This window comes from Xenopus laevis, chromosome 4L (assembly GCF_017654675.1).
Source record: "Xenopus laevis strain J_2021 chromosome 4L, Xenopus_laevis_v10.1, whole genome shotgun sequence".
Taxonomy (NCBI): domain Eukaryota; kingdom Metazoa; phylum Chordata; class Amphibia; order Anura; family Pipidae; genus Xenopus; species Xenopus laevis.
In genome coordinates this window covers 20828608-20851980 of record NC_054377.1, presented here as the reverse complement: position 1 = coordinate 20851980, position 23373 = coordinate 20828608, and the positions used below count along the sequence as shown (strand labels likewise).

At 38.0% G+C, this 23373-nt stretch overlaps 2 protein-coding genes and 1 long non-coding RNA gene across 3 annotated transcripts; all 3 read left to right on the top strand.

Moving 5' to 3' along the window:
* Positions 1 to 1521: 1521 nt before the first annotated feature.
* On the top strand, positions 1522 to 8173 carry LOC121402880. The gene is made up of 11 exons (XM_041589610.1): positions 1522 to 1675; positions 2439 to 2507; positions 3049 to 3162; positions 3403 to 3471; positions 3925 to 4047; positions 4818 to 4886; positions 5435 to 5548; positions 5789 to 5857; positions 6310 to 6432; positions 7194 to 7262; positions 7807 to 8173. The coding sequence occupies exons 1-11, from the start codon at positions 1522 to 1524 to the stop codon at positions 7983 to 7985; spliced, it is 1152 nt and encodes a 383-aa protein (XP_041445544.1). The 3' UTR covers positions 7986 to 8173.
* A 1250-nt stretch (positions 8174 to 9423) lies between these two features.
* Positions 9424 to 10271, top strand: LOC121402960. Its single transcript, XR_005966900.1, has 2 exons — positions 9424 to 9605; positions 10158 to 10271. It is a non-coding gene; the product is annotated as an uncharacterized LOC121402960 (long non-coding RNA).
* Positions 10272 to 10461: 190 nt separating this feature from the next.
* Positions 10462 to 23333, top strand: LOC108704972 (intestinal mucin-like protein). Its single transcript, XM_041589609.1, has 12 exons — positions 10462 to 10485; positions 10808 to 10997; positions 13073 to 13248; positions 13747 to 13921; positions 14849 to 15096; positions 15983 to 16166; positions 16753 to 16942; positions 20507 to 20682; positions 20814 to 20883; positions 22189 to 22301; positions 22834 to 22865; positions 23096 to 23333. Exons 1-12 carry the CDS (start codon positions 10462 to 10464, stop codon positions 23309 to 23311), a joined length of 1794 nt encoding a protein of 597 aa, XP_041445543.1. The 3' UTR covers positions 23312 to 23333.
* Positions 23334 to 23373: the final 40 nt, after the last annotated feature.

Here is a 23373-nt window from a genome sequence, read left to right as displayed (position 1 = left end):
AACATTGTTTCTTATCCCGTTGGTAATGTCTTATGTATTTCTCATTTATTCTAACAGCAGAACCAACCACTCCACCCACAGAAACAGTGTGTGCCTGTCATCACCAAGGAAAAGCATATAGGGCAGGTAAGGCAGTCAGTAGTAACAGTCTCCATGTTCTTTAAAGGGGATCTCTACACCAAAGAAAGATGGAGAGGCCTTTCTTTCAAAATTTGAACTTTGTCAATTGGCGAGTTATTTGATGTTCTAAAAACTCCAAAACCCATCAAACTCGAATGCTAACATTTGAGTTTCTCACTCCTTATTTGCGCTGAATAAATCTCAAACGCTGGAGTATTTGAAATCCCCAAAATCAGATTTGTCCGTTTTAGGGGGTATCAAATTGCGGTAAAAACTTGAATTCAACTTTTATGCACTTCTTGTATTCCGGTAACCTTTGGGTTGCTACTCTCAGTTGAACGAAGGTCTGATAGAAGCCCTCTGAAAATTGAAATATCTCTGAAACTGCTTAAAATAGGAAATGTCTGGAACCTGCAAAATTGCTCAGAGGAGCGTACTGATTAAGTTTGCATCGATTCATTTTTTGGGTTTTTATCCCCTTTAAAGCAACATAAATCCATCCTGAAACCTTTAGAAACAAGGACAAGCAACTAAACAGAGAACTTCTTCTTGCAGGTGAGGAAATAGCAAGAAGTGACAGCAGAGAGAAGGATGGAAAATGCTACCGCTATGTATGTGACAGCACTTGCAAGAAAACAAAGCGAATTGAGAAAGCATGTGAACCACCAAGTAAGTACTTACCACTAAACAAGAGACAAGTTAACACAGAGGGAGATTTCAAGATACTCATATAGCAGGGCTCAGAAGAAATGATTAAATGGGCAGTATTTGAGAGGGAGAATATCCATATTCCCCCTCACCTAGGTTTATTAAAAAGGAGAAAGGTTGATTTTATTTAGCACCAAACATGATTTCATATGCTGTTAGCCTGTTAGCAATGTCTGATGCATTTCTCATTTATTCTAACAGCAAAAATAACCACTCCACCCACAATCAAAGAATGTGCCTGTCATCACGAAGGAAGAGCCTATCTGCCAGGTAAAGCCCTCCATACTTGAATTTCTTTGTGTTCCTTAGGGGGGCATCTTAAACCACACACACACGCGCACACACAGAAAAGGTCAAGAGGCCTATTTATCAAAATTCAACTTTGAGAATCTTCGAGTTATTTCAGTAGATTAAAAAAAGCTCAAAAACTCACCAAAGCCCTGTGTGCTCTTTTTTATTAAGCAACTGAAACCTGGAAACCTCGAACGCTTAAAAAAGGTGCATGGGGGGGGATCTTGATTATAGCGCAATCTTCTCCTAATTTTTAATGAGTCTACCAGCTTAGAAAATGCCCGTAACTTGCAAAAATGCTGAGAGAAGCGCATCGATTAAGTTTCCATCAATTCATTTTTTGGGTTTGGATCCCCTTTCAATACATAGAAATCAGTCATTAAACTGATATTAACGGGGCACATGCATCTAATCAGAGAGCTTCTACTTGCAGGTGAGGAAATTGCAAGAAGCAACAGCAGAGAAAGGAATGGAAAATGCTACAGCTACGTATGTGACAGCACTTGCAAGAGACCAACCCGAACTGAGAAAACATGTGAACATGTACCACCACCAGGTAAGTACTTACCACTAAACAAGAGACATGCTAACACAGAGGGAGAATTTGAGAAACTGATACAGGGATAAGGAGAAATGATTAAATGAACTTGATCTGCCCTTTCTATCCATACCTTTGTCTTAATCCCCCACTATATTGCTGTCTAGCAGAATAAAATGTAAGAAGAGTCAACCACACATTCATCGTTGCACAGAAAGCCACCGTCTTTTTCTGTCTACTTTGTTTGTGTTTATCGGGGATGCTTCATTTTAGAAATCAGTGGATGGTGAGAGTCCACTGAAGTCTACGGGAACAAAAGGCGTTCACCTACAAAGCTGTTGAGAAGTCGGCCCGACTGTTATAACGACTTAAAGGAATAACAAAACACTACCACTGCACTGCATCGCTCAACCTAGGGTCGCCTCCTTCCTCTGTCGGGAAGTCCGGGCAGGGGCGGGTGACATGGGGGGGAAGAGGAGTGGGCGGGTGATGTCAGGAGATGGGGCGGTGATGTTTAGTAGGCGGGATTGTGCTACCAGGATGCTGACAGCCAGGTTCTTAAAGGAGAGGCCGGCCCGCATCTTCTTATTTGGAAAACCAGTCGGGCAATCTTGACCCCGACAGAAGCCGGGCTGTCCGGGTCAAAGCCGGACAGGCGCGGGAATACATATTCCCCTAACACAGAGTTACTGAAATGTGAGGAATATGGATTTATTTTTCACCAAACATTGTTTCTTATCCCGTTGGTAATGTCTAATGTATTTCTCATTTATTCTAACAGCAGAACCAACCACTCCACCCACAGAAACAGTGTGTGCCTGTCATCACCAAGGAAAAGCATATAGGGCAGGTAAGGCAGTCAGTAGTAACAGTCTCCATGTTCTTTAAAGGGGATCTCTACACCAAAGAAAGATGGAGAGGCCTTTCTTTCAAAATTTGAACTTTGTCAATTGGCGAGTTATTTGATGTTCTAAAAACCCATCAAACTCGAATGCTAACATTTGAGTTTCTCACTCCTTATTTGCGCTGAATAAATCTCAAACGCTGGAGTATTTGAAATCCCCAAAATCAGATTTGTCCGTTTTAGGGGGTATCAAATTGCGGTAAAAACTTGAATTCAACTTTTATGCACTTCTTGTATTCCGGTAACCTTTGGGTTGCTACTCTCAGTTGAACGAAGGTCTGATAGAAGCCCTCTGAAAATTGAAATATCTCTGAAACTGCTTAAAATAGGAAATGTCTGGAACCTGCAAAATTGCTCAGAGGAGCGTACTGATTAAGTTTGCATCGATTCATTTTTTGGGTTTGGATCCCCTTTAAAGCAACATAAATCCATCCTGAAACCTTTATTAACAAGGACAAGCAACTAAACAGAGAACTTCTTCTTGCAGGTGAGGAAATAGCAAGAAGTGACAGCAGAGAGAAGGATGGAAAATGCTACCGCTATGTATGTGACAGCACTTGCAAGAAAACAAAGCGAATTGAGAAAGCATGTGAACCACCAAGTAAGTACTTACCACTAAACAAGAGACAAGTTAACACAGAGGGAGATTTCAAGATACTCATATAGCAGGGCTCAGAAGAAATGATTAAATGGGCAGTATTTGAGAGGGAGAATATCCATATTCCCCCTCACCTAGGTTTATTAAAAAGGAGAAAGGTTGATTTTATTTAGCACCAAACATGATTTCATATGCTGTTAGCCTGTTAGCAATGTCTGTTGCATTTCTCATTTATTCTAACAGCAAAAATAACCACTCCACCCACAATCAAAGAATGTGCCTGTCATCACGAAGGAAGAGCCTATCTGCCAGGTAAAGCCCTCCATACTTGAATTTCTTTGTGTTCCTTAGGGGGGCATCTTAAACCACACACACACGCGCACACACAGAAAAGGTCAAGAGGCCTATTTATCAAAATTCAACTTTGAGAATCTTCGAGTTATTTCAGTAGATTAAAAAAAGCTCAAAAACTCACCAAAGCCCTGTGTGCTCTTTTTTATTAAGCAACTGAAACCTGGAAACCTCGAACGCTTAAAAAAGGTGCATGGGGGGGATCTTGATTATAGCGCAATCTTCTCCTAATTTTTAATGAGTCTACCAGTTTAGAAAATGCCCGTAACTTGCAAAAATGCTGAGAGAAGCGCATCGATTAAGTTTCCATCAATTCATTTTTTGGGTTTGGATCCCCTTTCAATACATAGAAATCAGTCATTAAACTGATATTAACGTGGGACAAGCATCTAATCAGAGAGCTTCTACTTGCAGGTGAGGAAATTGCAAGAAGCAACAGCAGAGAAAGGGATGGAAAATGCTACAGCTACGTATGTGACAGCACTTGCAAGAGACCAACCCGAACTGAGAAAACATGTGAACATGTACCACCACCAGGTAAGTTCTTACCACTAAACAAGAGACATGCTAACACAGATGGAGAATTTGAGAAACTGATACAGGGATAAGGAGAAATGATTAAATGAACTTGATCTGCCCTTTCTATCCATACCTTTGTCTTAATCCCCCACTATATTGCTGTCTAGCAGAATAAAATGTAAGAAGAGTCAACCACACATTCATCGTTGCACAGAAAACCACCGTCTTTTTCTGTCTACTTTGTTTGTGTTTATCGGGGATGCTTCATTTTAGAAATCAGTGGATGGTGAGAGTCCACTGAAGTCTACGGCAACAAAAGCCGTTCACCTACAAAGCTGTTGAGAAGTCGGCCCGACTGTTATAACGACTTAAAGGAATAACAAAACACTACCACTGCACTGCATCGCTCAACCTAGGGTCGCCTCCTTCCTCTGTCGGGAAGTCCGGGCAGGGGCGGGTGACATGGGGGGGAAGAGGAGTGGGCGGGTGACGTCAGGAGATGGGGCGGTGATGTTTAGTAGGCGGGATTGTGCTACCAGGATGCTGACGGCCAGGTTCTTAAAGGAGAGGCCGGCCCGCATCTTCTTATTTGGAAAACCAGTCGGGCAATCTTGACCCCGACAGAAGCCGGGCTGTCCGGGTCAAAGCCTGACAGGCGCGGAAATACATATATACATAAATACAGTAACAGAGTTACTGAAATGTGATGAATATGGATTTATTTTTCACCAAACATTGTTTCTTATCCCGTTGGTAATGTCTAATGTATTTCTCATTTATTCTAACAGCAGAACCAACCACTCCACCCACAGAAACAGTGTGTGCCTGTCATCACCAAGGAAAAGCATATAGGGCAGGTAAGGCAGTCAGTAGTAACAGTCTCCATGTTCTTTAAAGGGGATCTCTACACCAAAGAAAGATGGAGAGGCCTTTCTTTCAAAATTTGAACTTTGTCAATTGGCGAGTTATTTGATGTTCTAAAAACTCCAAAACCCATCAAACTCGAATGCTAACATTTGAGTTTCTTATCCTTATTTGCGCTGAATAAATCTCAAACGCTGGAGTATTTGAAATCCCCAAAATCAGATTTGTCCGTTTTAGGGGGTATCAAATTGCGGTAAAAACTTGAATTCAACTTTTATGCACTTCTTGTATTCCGGTAACCTTTGGGTTGCTACTCTCAGTTGAACGAAGGTCTGATAGAAGCCCTCTGAAAATTGAAATATCTCTGAAACTGCTTAAAATAGGAAATGTCTGGAACCTGCAAAATTGCTCAGAGGAGCGTACTGATTAAGTTTGCATCGATTCATTTTTTGGGTTTGGATCCCCTTTAAAGCAACATAAATCCATCCTGAAACCTTTATTAACAAGGACAAGCAACTAAACAGAGAACTTCTTCTTGCAGGTGAGGAAATAGCAAGAAGTGACAGCAGAGAGAAGGATGGAAAATGCTACCGCTATGTATGTGACAGCACTTGCAAGAAAACAAAGCGAATTGAGAAAGCATGTGAACCACCAAGTAAGTACTTACCACTAAACAAGAGACAAGTTAACACAGAGGGAGATTTCAAGATACTCATATGGCAGGGCTCAGAAGAAATGATTAAATGGGCAGTATTTGAGAGGGAGAATATTCATATTCCCCTTCACCTAGGTTTATTAAAAAGGAGAAAGGTTGATTTTATTTAGCACCAAACATGATTTCATATGCTGTTAGCCTGTTAGCAATGTCTGTTGCATTTCTCATTTATTCTAACAGCAAAAATAACCACTCCACCCACAATCAAAGAATGTGCCTGTCATCACGAAGGAAGAGCCTATCTGCCAGGTAAAGCCCTCCATACTTGCATTTCTTTGTGTTCCTTAGGGGGGCATCTTAAACCACACACACGCACACACACAGAAAAGGTCAAGAGGCCTATTTATCAAAAATCAACTTTGAGAATCTTCGAGTTATTTCAATAGATTAAAAAAACCTCAAAAACTCACCAAAGCCCTGTGTGCCCATTATTTATTAAGCAACTCAAACCTGGAAACCTCGAACGCTTAAAAAAGGCACGTGGGGGGGATCTTGATTATAGCGCAATCTTCTCCTAATTTTTAATGAGTCTACCAGCTTAGAAAATGCCTGTAACTTGCAAAAATACTGAGAGAAGCGCATCGATTAAGTTTCCATCAATTCATTTTCTGGGTTTGGATCCCCTTTCAATACATAGAAATCAGTCATTAAACTGATATTAACGTGGGACAAGCATCTAATCAGAGAGCTTCTACTTGCAGGTGAGGAAATTGCAAGAAGCAACAGCAGAGAAAGGGATGGAAAATGCTACAGCTACGTATGTGACAGCACTTGCAAGAGACCAACCCGAACTGAGAAAACATGTGAACATGTACCACCACCAGGTAAGTACTTACCACTAAACAAGAGACATGCTTACACAGGGAGAATTTGAGAAACTGATACAGGGATAAGGAGAAATGATTAAATGAACTTGATCTGCCCTTTCTATCCATACCTTTGTCTTAATCCCCCACTATATTGCTGTCTAGCAGAATAAAATGTAAGAAGAGTCAACCACACATTCATCGTTGCACAGAAAACCACCGTCTTTTTCTGTCTACTTTGTTTGTGTTTATCGGGGATGCTTCATTTTAGAAATCAGTGGATGGTGAGAGTCCACTGAAGTCTACGGCAACAAAAGGCGTTCACCTACAAAGCTGTTGAGAAGTCGGGCCGACTGTTATAACGACTTAAAGGAATAACAAAACACTACCACTGCACTGCATCGCTCAACCTAGGGTCGCCTCCTTCCTCTGTCGGGAAGTCCGGGCAGGGGCGGGTGACATCGGGGGGAAGAGGAGTGGGCGGGTGACGTCAGGAGATGGGGCGGTGATGTTTAGTAGGCGGGATTGTGCTACCAGGATGCTGACGGCCAGGTTCTTAAAGGAGAGGCCGGCCCCCATCTTCTTATTTGGAAAACCAGTCGGGCAATCTTGACCCCGACAGAAGCCGGGCTGTCCGGGTCAAAGCCGGACAGGCGCGGAAATACATATTCCCCTAACACAGAGTTACTGAAATGTGAGGAATATGGATTTATTTTTCACCAAACATTGTTTCTTATCCCGTTGGTAATGTCTAATGTATTTCTCATTTATTCTAACAGCAGAACCAACCACTCCACCCACAGAAACAGTGTGTGCCTGTCATCACCAAGGAAAAGCATATAGGGCAGGTAAGGCAGTCAGTAGTAACAGTCTCCATGTTCTTTAAAGGGGATCTCTACACCAAAGAAAGATGGAGAGGCCTTTCTTTCAAAATTTGAACTTTGTCAATTGGCGAGTTATTTGATGTTCTAAAAACCCATCAAACTCGAATCCTAACATTTGAGTTTCTCACTCCTTATTTGCGCTGAATAAATCTAAAACGCTGGAGTATTTGAAATCCCCAAAATCAGATTTGTCAGTTTTAGGGGGGGTATCAAATTGCGGTAAAAACTTGAATTCAACTTTTATGCATTTCTTGTATTCCGGTAACCTTTGGGTTGCTACTCTCAGTTGAACCGAAGGTCTGATAAAAGCCCTCTGAAAATTGAAATATCTCTGAAACTGCTTAAAATAGGAAATGTCTGGAACCTGCAAAATTGCTCAGAGGAGCGTACTGATTAAGTTTGCATCGATTCATTTTTTGGGTTTGGATCCCCTTTAAAGCAACATAAATCCATCCTGAAACCTTTATTAACAAGGACAAGCAACTAAAGAGAGAACTTCTTCTTGCAGGTGAGGAAATAGCAAGAAGTGACAGCAGAGAGAAGGATGGAAAATGCTACCGCTATGTATGTGACAGCACTTGCAAGAAAACAAAGCGAATTGAGAAAGCATGTGAACCACCAAGTAAGTACTTACCACTAAACAAGAGACAAGTTAACACAGAGGGAGATTTCAAGATACTCATATAGCAGGGCTCAGAAGAAATGATTAAATGGGCAGTATTTGAGAGGGAGAATATTCATATTCCCCTTCACCTAGGTTTATTAAAAAGGAGAAAGGTTGATTTTATTTAGCACCAAACATGATTTCATATGCTGTTAGCCTGTTAGCAATGTCTGTTGCATTTCTCATTTATTCTAACAGCAAAAATAACCACTCCACCCACAATCAAAGAATGTGCTTGTCATCACGAAGGAAGAGCCTATCTGCCAGGTAAAGCCCTCCATACTTGCATTTCTTTGTGTTCCTTAGGGGGGCATCTTAAACCACACACACGCGCACACACAGAAAAGGTCAAGAGGCCTATTTATCAAAAATCAACTTTGAGAATCTTCGAGTTATTTCAGTAGATTAAAAAAACCTCAAAAACTCACCAAAGCCCTGTGTGCCCATTATTTATTAAGCAACTCAAACCTGGAAACCTCGAACGCTTAAAAAAGGCACGTGGGGGGGATCTTGATTATAGCGCAATCTTCTCCTAATTTTTAATGAGTCTACCAGCTTAGAAAATGCCTGTAACTTGCAAAAATACTGAGAGAAGCGCATCGATTAAGTTTCCATCAATTCATTTTCTGGGTTTGGATCCCCTTTCAATACATAGAAATCGGTCATTAAACTGATATTAACGTGGGACAAGCATCTAATCAGAGTGCTTCTACTTGCAGGTGAGGAAATTGCAAGAAGCAACAGCAGAGAAAGGGATGGAAAATGCTACAGCTACGTATGTGACAGCACTTGCAAGAGACCAACCCGAACTGAGAAAACATGTGAACATTTACCACCACCAGGTAAGTACTTACCACTAAACAAGAGACATGCTTACACAGGGAGAATTTGAGAAACTGATACAGGGATAAGGAGAAATGATTAAATGAACTTGATCTGCCCTTTCTATCCATACCTTTGTCTTAATCCCCCACTATATTGCTGTCTAGCAGAATAAAATGTAAGAAGAGTCAACCACACATTCATCGTTGCACAGAAAACCACCGTCTTTTTCTGTCTACTTTGTTTGTGTTTATCGGGGATGCTTCATTTTAGAAATCAGTGGATGGTGAGCGTTCACCTACAAAGCTGTTGAGAAGTCGGGCCGACTGTTATAACGACTTCAAGGAATAACAAAACACTACCACTGCACTGCATCGCTCAACCTAGGGTCGCCTCCTTCCTCTGTCGGGAAGTCCGGGCAGGGGCGGGTGACATCGGGGGGAAGAGGAGTGGGCGGGTGACGTCAGGAGATGGGGCGGTGATGTTTAGTAGGCGGGATTGTGCTACCAGGATGCTGACGGCCAGGTTCTTAAAGGAGAGGCCGGCCCCCATCTTCTTATTTGGAAAACCAGTCGGGCAATCTTGACCCCGACAGAAGCCAGGCTGTCCGGGTCAAAGCCGGACAGGCGCGGAAATACATATTCCCCTAACACAGAGTTACTGAAATGTGAGGAATATGGATTTATTTTTCACCAAACATTGTTTCTTATCCCGTTGGTAATGTCTAATGTATTTCTCATTTATTCTAACAGCAGAACCAACCACTCCACCCACAGAAACAGTGTGTGCCTGTCATCACCAAGGAAAAGCATATAGGGCAGGTAAGGCAGTCAGTAGTAACAGTCTCCATGTTCTTTAAAGGGGATCTCTACACCAAAGAAAGATGGAGAGGCCTTTCTTTCAAAATTTGAACTTTGTCAATTGGCAAGTTATTTGATGTTCTAAAAACTCGAAAACCCATCAAACTTGAATGCTAACATTTGAGTTTCTCACTCCTTATTTGCGCTGAATAAATCTCAAACGCTGGAGTATTTGAAATCCCCAAAATCAGATTTGTCAGTTTTAGGGGGGGTATCAAATTGCGGTAAAAACTTGAATTCAACTTTTATGCACTTCTTGTATTCCGGTAACCTTTGGGTTGCTACTCTCAGTTGAACCGAAGGTCTGATAGAAGCCCTCTGAAAATGGAAATATCTCTGAAACTGCTTAAAATAGGAAATGTCTGGAACCTGCAAAATTGCTCAGAGGAGCGTACTGATTAAGTTTGCATCAATACATTTTTTGGGTTTGGATCCCGTTTAAAGCAACATGAATCCATCCTGAAACCTTTGTTAACAAGGACAAGCAACTAAACAGAGAACTTCTTCTTGCAGGTGAGGAAATAGCAAGAAGTGACAGCAGAGAGAAGGATGGAAAATGCTACCGCTATGTATGTGACAGCACTTGCAAGAAAACAAAGCGAATTGAGAAAGCATGTGAACCACCAAGTAAGTACAGTATTTCAGTGGGATAAAACCCATAGTCCCTCACTTAGACTTATTAAAATATGAGATATGTGGTTCATGTTTTGCACCAAACATGATTTTATATGCTATTAGAAATTTCTGATGTATTTCTCATTTATTCTTACAGCAAAATCAACCACTCCACCCATAATTAAAGAATGTGCCTGTCGTCATGAAGGAAGAGCGTATCTGCCAGGTAAAGCCCTCCATACATGCATATCTGCATGTTGCTTTAGTGCGATCTTAGAACACCCACACAGAAAAGGTCAAGAGACCAATTTATCAATATTCGACTTTGTGAACTTTCAACGTATGTTTATAAAAAAAGCTTTACAAACCATAGTCGAGAATGCATTTATTTTTAAACTCAAATCTGGAAAACAAAATAGCTTAATAAGGTCGAGGATTACAGGGCAATCTACCCTATCCTAGAAAATGTCTGCAATTTGCAAAAATGCTCAGAGGCACACTGATTAAGTTTCCATCCATACTTTATTTGGGTTTGGGTCATCTTTAAGTCAATAGAAATCAGTCCTGCAACTGATGCTAACAGGGTACAAACAACTAATCAGAGAGCTTTTTTTGCAGGTGAGGAAATAGCAAGAAGCAACAGCAGAGAAAGGGATGGAAAATGTTACCGCTATGTATGTGACAGCACTTGCAAGAGACCAACCCGAACTGAGATACCATGTGAACATGTACCACCAAGTAAGTAGTTACCACTAAACAAGAGAGCTATTCTTTTTATATATATATATATATATATATATATATATATATATATATATATATATATATATATATATATATATATATATATAATTCTCCAATGAGTATCCACACTCCAAGGCAATGTAGTATAGGGAGGGGTGCACGGTAATTTTTGCATACACCAATAGTTTCCAAACCAGCACTCCCTTTAGTGAAAAAAATGAAATTTTTATTATTACATAGTATCTGTTTCCAACGTTTCGGTCCCTATTGGGACCTTTTTCCTTGAAAAAGGTCCCAATAGGGACCAAAACGTTGGAAACAGATACTATGTAATAATAAAAATTACATTTTTTTCACTAAAGGGAGTGCTGGTTTGGAAACTATTGGTATATATATATATATATATATATATATATATATTTTTTTTTTTATAGTTTTTTTTAAATGAACCAATATATTGCTTTTAATTAAAATAAAGTGCACAACATGTAAAACACACACTCAGGGCCAGATTTATCAAAGGTGAAGGTGAATTTTTGAATGAAAAAAATTAGCATTTTGAGTTGTTTTGTGTACTTCGACTAGGGAAAAAAATTCAAAAATTTTAAATTTTAAATGTATCATGTACGTCTCTTTAAAAATTCCAATTTGACCATTCGCTGTCTAAAACCAGCCAAATTGCTGTTCTAGCCTATGAGGGACCTCCTAGAATGTATTTGAAGTCAATTGGTGGACTTTGAGGGGGGGGGAACTTCGAATTGAATACAATCGAATGTGCTATTAATTTGATTCATACGATTTGAATTCAGCCAAATATGGACCTATTAGATCAAAAGTTGACCTATTCGACCAAATAAAACCTTCAACTTAATTTCGGTTAGTCTTTTTGAATTCAAATTTTGAATTTTTTTAAATTGGAAATTTGACCCTTGATAAATATGCCCCTCATTGTTACACAGAAAACAACCCACTTTTTCTTTCTACTTTGTATTGATGGGTTGCTTCATTTTATAAATAATTGGACTACAAAGTCTAATTTAACAATAGCCGTTAACCTGCAAATTGTTAAGAAGGTGGCATGGTTATTATAACTGACATAAAAAAATAAATAGATTTAAAGTAATACAAATATAATGTACTGTTGCCCTGTACTGGTGAAACTGATGTATTTGCTTCAGAAATAATACTACAGTTCATATAAACGAGCTGCTGTGTAACAATGGTGAAAATTGAAAAAAGGCTATATGGTAAAGGATAATTAGTGGATAACAGATAACACCATTATGTTCTACAGAGCTTATGTCATTCAAGGAAAGACCAGCCCAGATTTCTTAGGAAAGGCAGTTTTGACCCACACAGCCCTTACAGAAGCCTAGTTTGCAACCCTAACTCAAAAGTACTTTACTCAGTAGTTATTGGACCAAAATCTTAAGCATACTTTTATATATTAACGAGCTTCATTTATGGTGAGAGTTGTTGTCCAGCAACATCAGTGTCTTTAAACAATACTTCTGAATACAACTTTCTCCCAGATCTACAGGGCCCCCACTGTTTTCATGGGTGAATTGTCTTTTATCTATAATAAAGTTTTTCTACTGTAGAGTGGATACTCTTTTCCTTTAAGACAGTGGGTACAGACATATGGACATTATTTGAAATAGAGGAAACATACATTCCCCGGTGTGGATTAATTAAAATGTGTGAAATATGTTTTTTATTTTATTCTGTCTTTGTAATATCTAACTTATTTTAACAGCAACATCTATAACAACAACCCATCCAACTACTACATACACCACACATTGTTCCTGTCATTATAATGGAAAAGTCTATATACCAGGTAAAGTAGCCAATGCTTAAATGTATGCCTGTTTCTTTAATAACTAGAACCTACTGGTATATGTATTATTGTAATGTCATTTCCATTGACTCCATCGAATTTGGTTAGCGTTCTGCAAAATTTCTCACATTTTTCAGTATTTTTGCTAGTTTTTCTTAAGATTTCTTACAATGTGAAATGAGTCAGTTTCACTCATTGCCAGTAACTCATCTAATAACTTCTTTTGCAGGTGAGGAAGTAACAAGAAGTACAATTCATGGAAAATGTTACAAAGTTGTATGTGACGGCAGTTGTGGAGAAATCCCTGCAACTGAGATCCCTTGTACAACAACACCAAGTACAACAACTAAAACAACCACCAAGTCAACCACTGTCACTACAATCAGCACAACTACCCCTTGTGTGGTGAGTTCCTCTAAGTATGAGTTTCTATCCTGATATCCAGAATATGTAAAATGACTGGCTCTATTTAGGTTTAGTTGTAAATGTATTCTGCTCTACCCACAGAGCAGTAGATCTTACAAAACAGCATACCTGAACAATTTCTCAATTTTCATGGTGACATTTTAATTAAAATCTGCAAACAAAAGCACACTTTTGTGCCCCTCGGTGTTTCATCATTTTATGCAGACCATGCTTTTCAGTATCAATCTGCATATGTGTTAGTAAGGGATTGAATACAGGATTTGCCCTGATTCAAGGGTTCACATGATTTAGGTAGGTATGAAGAAATTAAAGAAAGATCCATTATCTGGAATACTGATCCATTATCCGGAAGTCCAGAGCATTCTGGATAACAGGTCCCATATACGTACTTTAATTATTTGTTTGTCAGGTCTAAACTGGAGTCTGTAAAATACTGTCATGCTAATTTGTGTGTATTTGCTTTTTGTACATCTATAGCCCAATACAAACTGGCAGATTGCTAATTGCACTACAGCTGTATGCAATGCAAATGGTCAACTACAGATTGTTCAGAAAAGTTGCATCCCTCCCCCAGAGATCACCTGTGCCAATAAAATGAAGCCAATTGCTGTGCCTGATGATGACTCATGTTGCTGGCATTGGGAGTGTCCTTGTGAGTATATATCTAAATGATACAAAGCTAGATCCTAAGGGAGAGTATTTAAACACCCATCTATTATAATTTAGATGGTAAAGCAGTTCCATTAGAAGTTAGCTTTAAGTATTCACACTTACATAACTTTCTGTAATCTTTATTGCTAACTCTTTATTAACTATTTATAGAGTAGACTACTGAGACTACTGGGTCCTAGCATCGCTATGAGTGTTTAAGGAAAAGGAACATCAAAAAAAACAATACAGAAGTAGGGTTAACAATAACCAATACAAAGGAACCCTACAAAAGTAAAACAAATAAACAGCAAAAAGATGCAAAATTATCATCATATCATCTGTAAAATCCTGCATAGTGCAATTAGTAGTGTACCTAGAACACTTAATATAGGGGATTTATTAGTGTAAAGTAATTTGACCAGGTAGCACATTAACATAGGAGCAATCTGGACTTGAAGCAGTCATTTAGTAATATCGTCCATTGCTATGACTTTTGCTCTCGTAAGTTGTTTTGCTACTTTCACAGAGATGTATTTTGTATGGATTCTATGCATCATTTCAGTTTACTCCCAAGTTTGGAAATCAAAGCTCTAATGAGCCCTAGAGTCTTAAACTACATCTTTGGATGTTAAACCCATTGGGGCACATATTAGGGGTATAATAGGTGAAGGTGAGAGTTATCCTTTTGATAAATACTCTTTTAATAGTGCAATAGGATTGAATAGAGAGGTAGTAGAAGCAGAAGAATACAGGGAATATGAAACATATATTAAGCCACAAAACAAGTTTAAGCACTGATTTCATTTAGAATGACCGATTTGCATCTATTGTAAGTGCTGCAATGTGTAGAATCCATAAAGCTATAATTCCTACTTCTCTGATAATTTCTTCATGTTGCTAACTTACCAAAATTAATATTGTTCTTCAGGTATGTGTGGTGGTTGGGGAGATAGCCACTATCTTACCTTTGATGGAACCTATTATACATATCAAGGAAACTGCACCTATGTTCTTGTGGAAGAAATTGTGAAAACCATTGATAACTTTGGCATTTACCTGGACAATTATAATTGTGGAGCTAAAACAGGTATTACCTGCCCACGCAAGCTTACTGTACGACATGAAACTCAGGAGATTGTAATTTCACCTAAAACATTAAATCCTATCAGTTTAGAGGTAAGCAATTTCTACACTCCTCTAAAAGAACCTGGTGGAAATGTAGCCTATAAGTTGCACACAGATAACAGGTGCATACATGTGTTGACATTCAGACAAATTGAATTACTTTTATTTAAACCAATATACCTAGGGATCACTTTATGAAAGTTATTATAGCAGAACCCCGCTTTTACTTTTATCTGGGGAATAAAAAATATGTGTAAAATCCAGGAAAATTTGGGAAGGAAAGAACACCACTTACCTGCGTCACAAAAAAATGACTTTGTGATCAGGAAATTGCAATTTCCATATATGTAAAAGTGGCGTTCCACTATACTTCTATTTAAAGGAAAACTATACCCCCAAAATTAATACTTAAACAACCGATACTTTACATTATATCAAGTGGCATATTAAAGCATATAACCAAACTGGAATATATATTTAAGTAAATCTTATCCTTTTACATCTTTTGCCTTGAACCACCATTTTGTGATTTCATCAATTCCTGATTTCACCATTTTGTGTGCTGCCTCAGAGATCACCTGACCAGAAATACTTTAGCTTTAACTGTAACAGGAAGAAGTGTGGAAGCAAACGACAGAACTCTGTTATTATTTTTTTAAAATGGCAATTTTCTATTTATGATTACCCAATGGCACATACTACTAAAAGTATATTGTTATGAATATGGTTTATTTACATGAAGCAGGGTCTTACATATGAGCTGTTTTATGCATTATATTTGTATAGAGACCTACATTGTTTTGGGTATAGATTTCCTTTAACAAAAGGATTCAGTACTGCATATACAGTATCTGTTCCTTCAAAATGAGTAGTTTATATTGTGGAGATGCTATTGTGGGATAACAGGATTTCATCATGCTCACATTTTCTTTCCTAGACTTTTGTAAATGGAAATCTTGTATTGCTTCCATATACAAAATATGGAGTAAACATATACAAATCTGGAATATATTTAGTAGTTGAAATACCACAGCTGAAGACCAATGTCACTTATAATGGTTTGACCTTCACAATAAAGATGCCATATGGAAAGTTTTATAAGAACACACATGGACAATGTGGTAAGTGACAGCATAAAGCTGCAGATTTAACACTTAAGATAATAAATATTTTTTATGCTTCATGTAATTAATTACAGCCTTGTTCACACATTAAGTGGGTCTGTTATTTCTATGGTTGATCTCCGTTTTCATTGCTTATTTTCCATTCCCTTTCTCTGTTATATATTGTAGTGCTGAGTCTGCACCAGTGGAGTGTGATAAAATGCTTTTTCCATAATTATATCTTTTAAATTAAATGAAGTGTTTATTGATCACTCATTTAATGATTGTAATAAACTTTGTTCAAAATAATGCAGCTTGCCCAAATGCAGGCATTTTCTGCAAGCCCATCATGTTCTGATATGGGGCACACTTTGAATGTTTTATGTGGTTGCCAGCAGTTCTGTGCTTGGTGTTTGGTATTTTCCTTAGTAAACTTACATCTATCTGTATGGTCAGAATTTTGTGTTGCGATGCCGCTGGGATATAGGGTTGAAACAACAACATTGTAAATGCTGGGTGTGTGTTTTTCATTATTAACATTAGCATTTTCCAAAATGGTTGTGTCACAAAATAAACTGTAACATCATTTCATAATTTATCTTAGGTACCTGCAGCAACAACCAAGCTGATGACTTAATGATGGCTAATGGTACAATCACAACTAACTGGGTAGCTATGGCTGATTCGTTTATGGTGAATGACCCAGTCAAGCCTCAATGCCAGAGCATTCCTCCAGTACCCCCTACAATACCTCCAACTTGCAAATCTGCTCTCTGTGATCTCATCATGGGACAGTAAGTATTGGTTTGAGATTCATTCATAATGAATTTATAAAATTAGCATCGTACCATTAGCTTTTAAATGGTGATGTGAAAATATATTAAAATATATTTACAAGACCTATATGGAACATATAATACACTGCCTTGTTTAAATTTACCCTGTAATATATAGCCTAAAATTCCACCTTTTCACTGAGCCAGCCTACATAGGGAAATTTTCTATAAGGCTAGGGGAGGCTAAGGGGCACATTTACTAAGCTCGAGTGAAGGATTAGAATAAAAAATGCTTTGAATTTCTAAGTATTTTTTTGGCTACTTCGACCATCGAATTGGCTACTTCGACCTTCGACTTCGAATCGAACAGTTTGAACTAAAAATCGTTTGACTATTCGACCATTCGATAGTCGAAGTACTGTCTCTTTAAAAAAAACTTTGACCACCTACTTCGCCACCTAAAACCTACCGAGCACCAATGTTAGCCTATGGGGAAGGTCCCCATAGGCTTTCCTAGCAATTTCTGATCGAAGGTAAATCGTTCGATCGATGGATTAAAATCCTTCGAATTGTTCGATCGAACGATTTTTCCCTTGATCGTTCGATCGCATGAATTGCGGTAAATCCTTCAACTTCAATATTCGAAGTCGAAGGATTTAACTTCGATGGTCGAATATCGAGGGTTAATTAATCCTCGATATTCGACCCATAGTAAATGTGCCCCTAAGCCTCCCCAAACCTGTCTGACACTTTTATAAGTGTAAAATAAAGTGTAAAAAAAAAAAAAAAACGGAGGAAAACAACATATAAAACCCTTTTCCCTGACATTTGCTGGCTGTGTGGTGAGAAGCAGGGGAGGAGTTTGAAGGGCCCCATGTATTTTTTGCCCTGCGTCACTGCAAGCAGGCATGTTCCTTCATTCAAGCTTGCATGCTGATTGGTTTGGCCTGAGAGTTTAAGTTAAGAAGTACTACTTCTGAGCAATTTGATTAGCTTGAACGTTAGCTTTGAACCTCCCTCCAACCAATCCAATTCCTGCACTGGGACTTAGACTTTGAGGGCAAAACCAGCAGCATGGAGAAGAGATGTTACAGAGATCTGGAATTTCTGTTAGATTTATTACATTTCTGCTGCTGACAAAGAGGTAATCAGCCCTCCACCCCACTCCACTGTTAGTTCTATAAATAATGCCAGTTTTAGACCTTAGGGAGGCAAATGCTTTGATAATCTTGTTTATAAAATCACTGTTTTTCTGCTTTTTCTTCCTAAACACAACCTGTATTTAGACAAATCATCCAGCAACTGTGTGTTTGCTGCTTTCTAACTTCTCCCACCATGCCAGCATTAACCCTTCTCATGCCATAGCAACCCCTGCTATTTTTTTTACTAAAACTCTCCCCACATGAATTAAACATTAGTTTAAATACATATTAAAAGCTATAAATACAAGATAGTTGCTAAAAAGGGTAGAGTGATAGGTATGTACAGCAGATTAACATGTATGGGCAAGATAAGGGTTAATGCAGATCCATCCTGATCTGTGGGGATTATACATGAATTGCCTTATACATCTACTGAGGGTCTTCTATAAGAAACCACACTGCAATTAACCTATGATTTTACTGAGGTTATTATTTCATACAGATGGCATTAGCATTGCATTTATCTTTCATTGCTCTCTGGTGGAATGATACATAAAATTTGCACTGCATTTATGTTACCCACTGTTCAGGGGGGCATTTTAAATTAAATTGGCAACTCATTTACCCTTGATGCACCATTACTCACTATACTGGGGGTGTCAGTGCCTACTGCCACTCACTATATAATATGCTTGTTATGAAATTATCCACTGGTTGGGAAGGCAGTCAGGCAAGTTTCATTTATAGAAAAGGTTAAAATGATAGATGTGCCTTTTTTCAACTTTAATTACCATGCTTCTACATCAGTGCACAAATATACTTGGCGTTTAAGCTGCCTCTCAAAATATGTACTTGGGGTGCCATTACCCACTTTTTCCATAAGCCTTTTGTTTAATATAAAAGTGCATGGTGCATGGCCATTACTCGCATTTGGGGGTCTGATTGCAAAAAAACTGAAAAATTCAAGGTTTTTTTTCACTATAAAATCTGAATTTTTAGTGGAAAAAAAGCTCAAATTTTTCGAGATGTATTATACCCAAATGTTGCAAAAAGTCTGAAGATATTGTCTGCAGACTTTTCGGGCATCGGATCTGAAAAAATATGGATTTTTTCATGACAATCCAAAAAAGTTGCTGTTTTGTGCGACATTCCGAAAAAGTCAAGTTTTTTGTTGATCCAATTTTTTCATGTTTTTTTTATTGATAAATAAGGGTAAATCATGCATTCTAGTATAGTCAGACTTTTTTTTATTTAAAAAAATCTGAAAATTTGGATTTTGATAAATAACCCCCTTACTCCCTTTAGTGAGTGCTGCCACATGAATAATTGTTGCGGCCTTATATGCATGATTGGACAACAAAACATCACAAATTTTTTTCTGATTGCCCAGAATTAGAATCATAATTCTAGCACAGGTACTAGTAAATCAGAGTGTATTTATTGGATTAAGCACTTTCTTGCGCTTTGGCACAGTTCCCACTGAAGTCAGTGGGAACTGTGAGTGGTTATTGGGTTGATAATTATTATACAAATCCACTTGTAAGTTAGTCTGTGAATGGTCAAACAAAAAATTCACCCTCCGCCTATGCCTGCCTAACTAGATGGGGTTTTTCACTTTTACAGAGAAAAGCAAAAAAATTAATCTTATGCCTCTCTAGTTTGCCTCAGATTGGGGGGAAATCAATGCCATTCCCCAAACAGCAAACAGTAATAGGTAGTACAGTGGAAGTACGTTTCCATTGTTTACCTAACCTTTTGTGAAATTCTAACAGCACTGTTTTAAAGCATATATTGGATTTTTTATCATGTTATATAAAAATGCAGATTTATTAGAAAAAATGGAAAAAAAAATTCCATGTACTGTATATAGTAAGAACATAATTGATTGCAAATCACATTGTTTTATGCAAGCCCATCATATAAAAAAATGCAATTTGTTTCTATATCTAAAGCTGGCCATAGACGCAAAGATCAGATCGTACAAATCAACGTACGATCGGACTTTCCCATCTCCCGACCCTCCACTAACCATTCAGATCAAAGTCCTTACCATTCCGATCAAATAAGAACAGATCACCCAATGTTCTGCCCCTGACAGCAATCGTACGATACTTATGTCTGACAACACTAGTGTCAGTCTCCCTCTGAAAATCGTACGATCGGCAATACACACAGAGATATTATCGGCAGGCGACAGAAATTTTCTAACCTGTCCGATCGACCAAACGACCGATCTCCGACGGACGAAAAATGTCGGGACTCTCCACACATGGTCCGAAAATCGTACGAATCCACGATTCGTACGATCGGATCTTTGCGTCTATGGCCAGCTTTACTCTTCTCTTGCACCATTCATAATCTGTGGAATAAAAGTTTGAGAAACATTACTTTCAAAAGCAATTTACTCATTCATTAATTTTTAATTTGTGTTTATTTATAGGGTTTTCCAAAAATGCCATCAGTTCCATTCACCAGAACCTTTCTATAAAGCCTGCCTGTCAGACAGTTGCAATGTAGCTAACTCACATAGTGAATGTTCAAGCTTACAACAATATGCCTCAATCTGTGGTGATCGTGGTGTCTGCATTCAGTGGAGGAGCAAGGCCACAGCTTGTTGTAAGTTTCTAATTCTGTTCTTGTTCATTAGGTCAGAACCCATCAATAAATATGGCTGAAGTGTATAAACATTCAATAGAATTATCTCCTTGATAATATGCATACTAATTTATACATTTCTCTTGCTTTAGCAATTACTTGTCCTTCTAACAAAGTGTACGATGCATGTGGACCAGTTTTCCCTAGAACCTGCCAACATACGTAAGTAACCACTGCTGTGTCATAGATACTGTTTGTATAATACATTTACACGTGTCATTTACACATATACACACGTCTGTATTCAATGCAAACTTAAAGGGCACCTATCACAGCCAAAATCAAACACATATTAACAATCTGACCAGTACAAGCTAAACACGTTTGATCAAACTACATATATAGTTTTTTGAAAAAACTGCAGGTTTTAAAAAAATCCCTTACTTTGTCAAATGGGTTCTTTCACTGAGGGAGGCCATATTGAGACTCTAACAGAGACTCTAATGTGCAAATTTCAGGAGCATGCTCAGATTGTAACACTGCTTTGAGTATTCTACCAGAATGCCTTGTTTTAGTAAACTCCTCCACTAGAAGTATCCACTAGAAGTGCTGCCACCTGCTAACTTCCAGCAGGTGGCAGCACTACTGTACAGCAGCTAACACACAGGTTTGGCTGATTTGAAAATAGCTTAGAAGGGTTGATAAGCAACAAGGAATTTGAACTGAGCATGTGCGAGATGTCAGAGCTACAGTTGGCTGGGAAGATATAGGTAGGAGGAGCCAGTGAAATCCAAGATGGCTGCCTCAGCTAGAACTGCAGGGGAGATAGGGGAGATCTTGCAGAAGGAATAGTGAGCTGATCATTTACATTATACAAACAATTCTAACTGTTTTAAAAATCGGATTTCTTGAACTTTCACATAGTGTATTTACTTAGTAAATGATTTTGGTCATGATTGGTGCCCTTTAACTGAAATATATTAATTTACTCATTATTTTAAGAAATATATTTTGGCGTATTATCAAAACAGTATATAAAAAAAAATACCTGCAGGAAAATTAAAATGTAAAGTTAATAAAACGAATAAGCTTTAATTATTAGAAGCTTTATAACACAGCTCTGCTATACATTTGTGGAGAAAACTTTTCTGAAGTGTTAATTTCTCCAAACATTGGAATAAAATGGAATGTAGCTGCATGATTCTGGTACAGCTGGAAAAAGCAGTTACAACTGGAAATCTCTATACATATTCAAAACCGTAGCGCCTGTTTTTTATGTATAGTGATGAGTTAATGAAGAACACATTATGTTTTATGTTCTGCCATTAAAAGCTCCACAGTGCTTTGCCCAGAGATTATTGCATTGGAATGACATTTATTGTAGAATTTCCTCATTATATAGTACAGTATATATCCATTAGATCCAAAGGTTTGAAAGATTTTTTAAAGATCAACTGTAGTATTGTAAGCCTTTAGCTTTAAGTAGAATATGTAACTTAATTTCTGAATCTGTGTGGTCTTTTTCAGGTCAAGAGATGTTATAGAACTGAAAAATGATAAACGTGTTGTGGAAGGATGCTTCTGTGCTAAAGGTAGCATGCCATTTAGCATGGCAATCGATTCCTGCGTAAGCGACTGTGGTGAGTATATGTACTGGCATTTTATCCAGGCAGGCTAAGCTATTTCTAGGACTAAATGTACAATAAACATTAGGGATCATGTATTATGTGCAGAGCAGTGGACAAAGGGAAACAATGGTTTTTGCATTTTGCACATTCCCTGGACATAAAAGTATAGCAGGTATGCCCTGATAAATAATGAACTGCCTGTATTTGATAGAGATGTGTACCCAAGGATTGGAGGGAGGTATTTAGATGCCCCTACATATGTTTACTTATGAAACAAATTACTAAAATGCCCTTTTATTTAATTTGATCTTAATAATTTAAAGAAACAACTGAACTCTTTCAACATGAACACATTTTATTTAATGATGCTACAGATTTTAAAAGTTTCTTTTGGATTTTTTTTAAGCAATCTATGTACTGATATGGCACCATGCAGATACTTTATCCTGAACTAATTAATATGAGGCAATTTCTTATTATAAATCATTTTGTTTCACTCCTTGGCGTTCCTATATTCTTATGAACTGTTTCTTGTTTCTTCTAGGGTGTGTTGGGCCAGACAATATTCCCCGCAAGGTATTCATTTTCGATTTATATATAAGTAAACAAGTATGGTTGTTTTTATGTGCATTTGGCACCATTTTAACTTTTAACCTAGTGCTGATCTTTGGTCAGTTTAGGTGAAATTTAAAGACATCTTAAAGAAAGATGCCAGCCTTCCTGTTTTGTTGAGCAATCAATTCCACTTACTATCTTTATTGTTCATACATTGGGCTCTAATACTGTTACTGTTCCTCTCTTTGCAGTATGGAGAAACCTTTGAATTTAACTGTGAGATCTGCAAGTGTCTGGAGGGTGGTAGTGGAATAACTTGTCAAAGACAACAATGCCATCATGTAAGAAATGAAGCATGTACTCGTGACGGCTTCTACCCGGTGACTCAGATTAGCACTAAAGACAAGTGTTGTGAAGAAACTGTATGTCGTAAGTATCAAATACACCTATTTTCCTCTATGCACTAACAGCAAATATTTAACAATCCTACAGAAAAGGTAACAAACATACTAATAGGGGAATGCAATAA

What these genes read in the sequence shown, in the direction of transcription:
- LOC108704972 (XM_041589609.1), top strand. Translation starts at nt 10,462, where the DNA reads ATGAAGGAAGAGCGTATCTGCCAG. An exon ending in GAACACACATGGACAATGTG is followed by an intron (nt 16,167 to 16,752) that starts GTAAGTGACAGC and finishes AATTTATCTTAG; the next exon opens with GTACCTGCAGCAACAACCAA. An exon ending in CCTAGAACCTGCCAACATAC is followed by an intron (nt 20,884 to 22,188) that starts GTAAGTAACCAC and finishes GGTCTTTTTCAG; the next exon opens with GTCAAGAGATGTTATAGAAC.
- LOC121402880 (XM_041589610.1), top strand. Translation starts at nt 1,522, where the DNA reads ATGCATCTAATCAGAGAGCTTCTACTTGCAGGTGAGGAAATTGCAAGA. An exon ending in GAAAGCATGTGAACCACCAA is followed by an intron (nt 3,163 to 3,402) that starts GTAAGTACTTAC and finishes TTATTCTAACAG; the next exon opens with CAAAAATAACCACTCCACCC. An exon ending in TGAACATGTACCACCACCAG is followed by an intron (nt 6,433 to 7,193) that starts GTAAGTACTTAC and finishes TTATTCTAACAG; the next exon opens with CAGAACCAACCACTCCACCC.